The sequence below is a fragment of the Patiria miniata genome, unplaced genomic scaffold (genome assembly GCF_015706575.1).
Source record: "Patiria miniata isolate m_02_andy unplaced genomic scaffold, ASM1570657v1 HiC_scaffold_1, whole genome shotgun sequence".
Lineage (NCBI taxonomy): Eukaryota > Metazoa > Echinodermata > Asteroidea > Valvatida > Asterinidae > Patiria > Patiria miniata.
In genome coordinates this window covers 26,445,402-26,449,240 of record NW_024037047.1, presented here as the reverse complement: position 1 = coordinate 26,449,240, position 3,839 = coordinate 26,445,402, and the positions used below count along the sequence as shown (strand labels likewise).

Below are 3,839 nucleotides of genomic sequence, written 5' to 3'. Positions count from 1 at the left end.
TAATCACATTTGTTGGTCCACCCAAGATGTTATCCCAATACCTGTAATGTTTACCAAGTTCTTTGAAAGGAGTATCAATGTAATGAATATCAGTTCACCAGCCACATTGTCTGGTTCCAGAGCCGAAAGATTCTGACCATTCTGAAGAATCTCACGGTAGCAATTTCCCACAAGCGCTAGCCACTGCAAACCAAGACTCCACCATTTTCTCAATCCACAAATCCATTGATCCCTCAGTCCTCAAATTACAAATCACTGACAGTAAGGCTTAAGTCCCGTACATAAACTGAATGCACTTACCTCCGTCACGGTGGCACTTGCAGCCTCGCTGCCCCGCCCCAGTTAGGCATCCGGGTCCCGTCTCTAGCCACCCACCAAGCCAGCTGCGTCTCGCCCATCCACAGATGAGCGTTCCTACATTCAGCATTTAGGTGTTGACGGCAGCCGCTGGAGATATCGATGAGTGCCTTGGTCTGGCGGTAGATGGCAAACAACACAGTCAAGACATTACTTGGTACTTGGTACTAGGTGGTTTCCCTCTTCAAAACTCCGCAAAGAAGTCTAACTAAGAGGCTTGGAGAGTGGCAAATTTAACTACATGAGGGGTTCGAATTGATTGTGGTTTGGGGCATTGATGGCATCTTGGGGTACTTTGTTCCATTTTCTGACAGTTCTTGGTAGGAACGTTTGCATGTAGACATTTGTTCTTGCGTTGATTTCATTCACTTGGCAGTTGTTTCGCCTCCTTTGTCTGATACTCTCTGGTTGCAGTGCATCTGGTTGAATGTTTACTGTGTTATTGATGACCTTGCATAAAAGTACTAGTTGGTTTGATGTGCGTTACGCTGCTTCACAAAAAAAAAAGTGAGTAATTTGACTCAATATCGTAACAATTGAGTCATTTTGTCCGTATAGTGAGACACTTTGAGCTAAAGTGTGTCACTACACGGACAAAATGACTCATTTGTACGATAATGAGTCGAATTACTCACTTTGTGTTTTCTGTGTTCTTCTCGAAAAAATCCTTGCAGACGAAACGTGCAGCTCGCCTCTGAACTCTTTCAAGCAAAGAGATGTTTTTGACATAACTCACTCACTGAAATTCTAAGATTTCAGGAGCGACTCTGCAAACATATTAGTTTTGTGCTTGGAATGCTTTAAAAACCCACAAATTTGCTGCACTTACCTGATTGGCATTGGCGTAATACGCAATAGTAACATCGTAGGGGTCAGATGTCACCCTCTTTACCTCTTCGGAGTCAGGGTGCTCAACAGTAGTCAGTCCAATACCTGAAGATCAACACAAATCCTTTCAATTGCGAAGAGAAGTAAATGTCCCATCGGGTTCAAGGAATTTTCACTTTCTTTTTTTTTTATCTTTTTTATTGTTACTTTTTTTGCGGAACCGTCCTTTATAACAACGCTTGCTAGCTTAAGTTACTCTATGTGCAGTTCTTAATAGTTGCAATTTCATATCGAAGTAACTGTGAAATGGAAATATGTTGCGATTTAGATGTATTTCCTAAACACCCTGAATTTGGAGGTAATGACAAAACCTCATTTCTATGAACGCCGTCCTGTCACATGACAATTAAAAATCCGTGTTGATAACAACCAATGCCCAACCAACCAACCCAAGAAACAAAAAACTAAGTTACTGTTTATTCACTGAATAATCATATGATCATGTGAAAATAGCAAACTCGTTAGTTGTATCAAATTGACATTGCGTCCAGTGAACGGTCTTGATGTGCAACATTAGGACACTCATTTTCGTGAGAACCTGTCAAACCCTTAATTAAAACGACCGTAACAAATGTAGTGTTAATTTTATGTCAAGAATGATACTCTGATGCTATGTAGTTCACGAAATATACAACTGTTAAAAGGGTTAGGCATAAAACAAGTTTGAAACGTACTCGTCATTTCTGAGCAGTGCACCTGAAACGCTTCTTCACCGTTGTTTTCCCCGTCGGGATCAATCAGGTAAGAGCCGTCGGATGTGTGCCCATGCTCTTTGAGCGCCGAGCAGGATTGCAAGATAGGATCTAGGAACGGACAAACAATTATTTTATACATTTGAGGAATCGCTTACGTAGAAATCCAATGGCACCAGATTTTGAAAGACTGCATTTTTATTTTACGTCTTACTTAGTATTTATACTCATGGGTAATGTAAACGAACTTGATTTTATCCATTTTCATTTTTCTCGGTCATAAGTAAGTTAAATAGCCTCTTTATTTTTACCTGGAACGATTGTCGTGAAAGAAACCTGAGTAGTTGGTTCTCCAGTAGTTGCAGGTTCCGTGGTTTCTTCCTTCGAAGTAGGTGAGGCAGTGGTAAGTTCTTGTGTAGATACCACATGTTTCTGTGTAGTAGATTCCGTGGTTACTGGTTCCGTGGTAGGTTCCATGGTAGTTGGTTCCTCAGAAGTTGGTTCCTCAGTAGTTGGTTCCTCAGTAGTTGGTTTTTTCGAAGTAGGAACCATTGTAGTCGGTTCCTCAGTAGTTTGCGTTTGTGAAATCGGTTCATTCGTTTTAGGTTCAATTGAAGTCGCTGCCTTAGTTATTGGTTTTTGTGTGGTGAAAACCGCAGTAGTTTGCCCCTTAGCAGTTGGTACCTGTGTAGTGGACACCGTAGTAGTTGGTACCGTATATGTTGGTTCCGGTGTGCTTGACGGAACTTTGGTAGGAGTTGGTTCCTTTGTCTTCTTCTTTGGCTCTTTGGTTGACAGTGTCGATTCCTCGCTGTGAGAATTTGTTGCTTCAGTATGCTGGGTTTCACTTTCAACTCGATTCTGGGGTGGGTTTACAAGCAATCATTCCCATTTTTTACTATACAAGTGTGTTGTCACTTTTTTTTAATAATTGATATTTTTGCTCCTGCCCCAAATTATTCAGTTTCCCTTTTCGGACATTTCTTTTCCCTTTCTTTTTCTCTACGTTATGCGATATAAAACTCACCATGATTTCGTAGTACTTGAAGCGGGCATCCTGTTGCAACTTGTCCGGGTGGTTACGGCTCGAGTTCCGGTTCATCTCACATAGGCCCAGGCCCTTCGCGTAATTGAACGAGACGCAGCGGGATTGCTTGGCACAGAGAGCCGAGCATCGTACGGCCGAATTGACCACCGATTTCTCGCGAAAAGCGCTCCCCGCCAGCCTGGTGCTCGCCTGCATCATAAACTGGTGTTGCCGGAGTTTTCTGTCGCCGCTCGAAAAACTACACATAATGAGGACGCACAAGACTGGAGCGAAACACTTGCCTACTTGGCCAGTCATCTTGGAGCTAACAGTTCAATGAAAACCTTTAAACCGCAAGAGCCGTAATGAAAGATCGCTGTGCGGCATAACGATGATGTTATTTGTTCGTGTCGAATTTCAGATCCAAGAATGTCCTATACGCACAATGCTTTAATTACTTTTAAAGGTATCGCCAATTGCTATACGCTGCATAAATGTCATGGACGGTTTTATAAATGAAGTGAAAACTGCTCGTCGTCAGCAAGAGAAAATAATAACCCAAGGTAATGTCAATGTTGTAATTATCCATTCAGAGACCAAAAAGTGTACTGCTCTCTCAACATCCGATGACTATTTAGGCCTTCATGTATAGATTTTCTGATGAATGGTTCGTTAACTTGTATGGTCCTCTCAAAGTCACTCAATCTGGTGCTAATTGAATATGTTGGTCTTGTGATTGAAAAATCAATGCCAAGCCAGCCCTTGATGGCAAATTAGTAATTTTGATGTATAAAATAACGATTTGGGTATGAGCAATGAGAGTACACTTGAATATGAATTTGACCATGACTAACTCACGGTAATTGGGAAGGTGG

At 41.8% G+C, this 3,839-nt stretch overlaps 1 protein-coding gene across 1 annotated transcript; it reads right to left on the bottom strand.

Moving 5' to 3' along the window:
• Positions 1 to 305: 305 nt before the first annotated feature.
• On the bottom strand, positions 306 to 3,282 carry LOC119732388 (eukaryotic translation initiation factor 4 gamma-like). The gene is made up of 5 exons (XM_038205867.1): positions 2,965 to 3,282; positions 2,249 to 2,798; positions 1,920 to 2,048; positions 1,187 to 1,290; positions 306 to 473 (listed from the first exon to the last, which is right to left on the bottom strand). The coding sequence occupies exons 1-5, from the start codon at positions 3,280 to 3,282 to the stop codon at positions 306 to 308; spliced, it is 1,269 nt and encodes a 422-aa protein (XP_038061795.1).
• Between the last annotated feature and the right edge of the window lie 557 nt (positions 3,283 to 3,839).

What these genes read in the sequence shown, in the direction of transcription:
- LOC119732388 (XM_038205867.1), bottom strand. Translation starts at nt 3,282, where the DNA reads ATGACTGGCCAAGTAGGCAAGTGTTTCGCTCCAGTCTTGTGCGTCCTC. An exon ending in TTTCACGACAATCGTTCCAG is followed by an intron (nt 2,049 to 2,248) that starts GTAAAAATAAAG and finishes GTCCGTTCCTAG; the next exon opens with ATCCTATCTTGCAATCCTGC. An exon ending in GCACTGCTCAGAAATGACGA is followed by an intron (nt 1,291 to 1,919) that starts GTACGTTTCAAA and finishes GTTGATCTTCAG; the next exon opens with GTATTGGACTGACTACTGTT.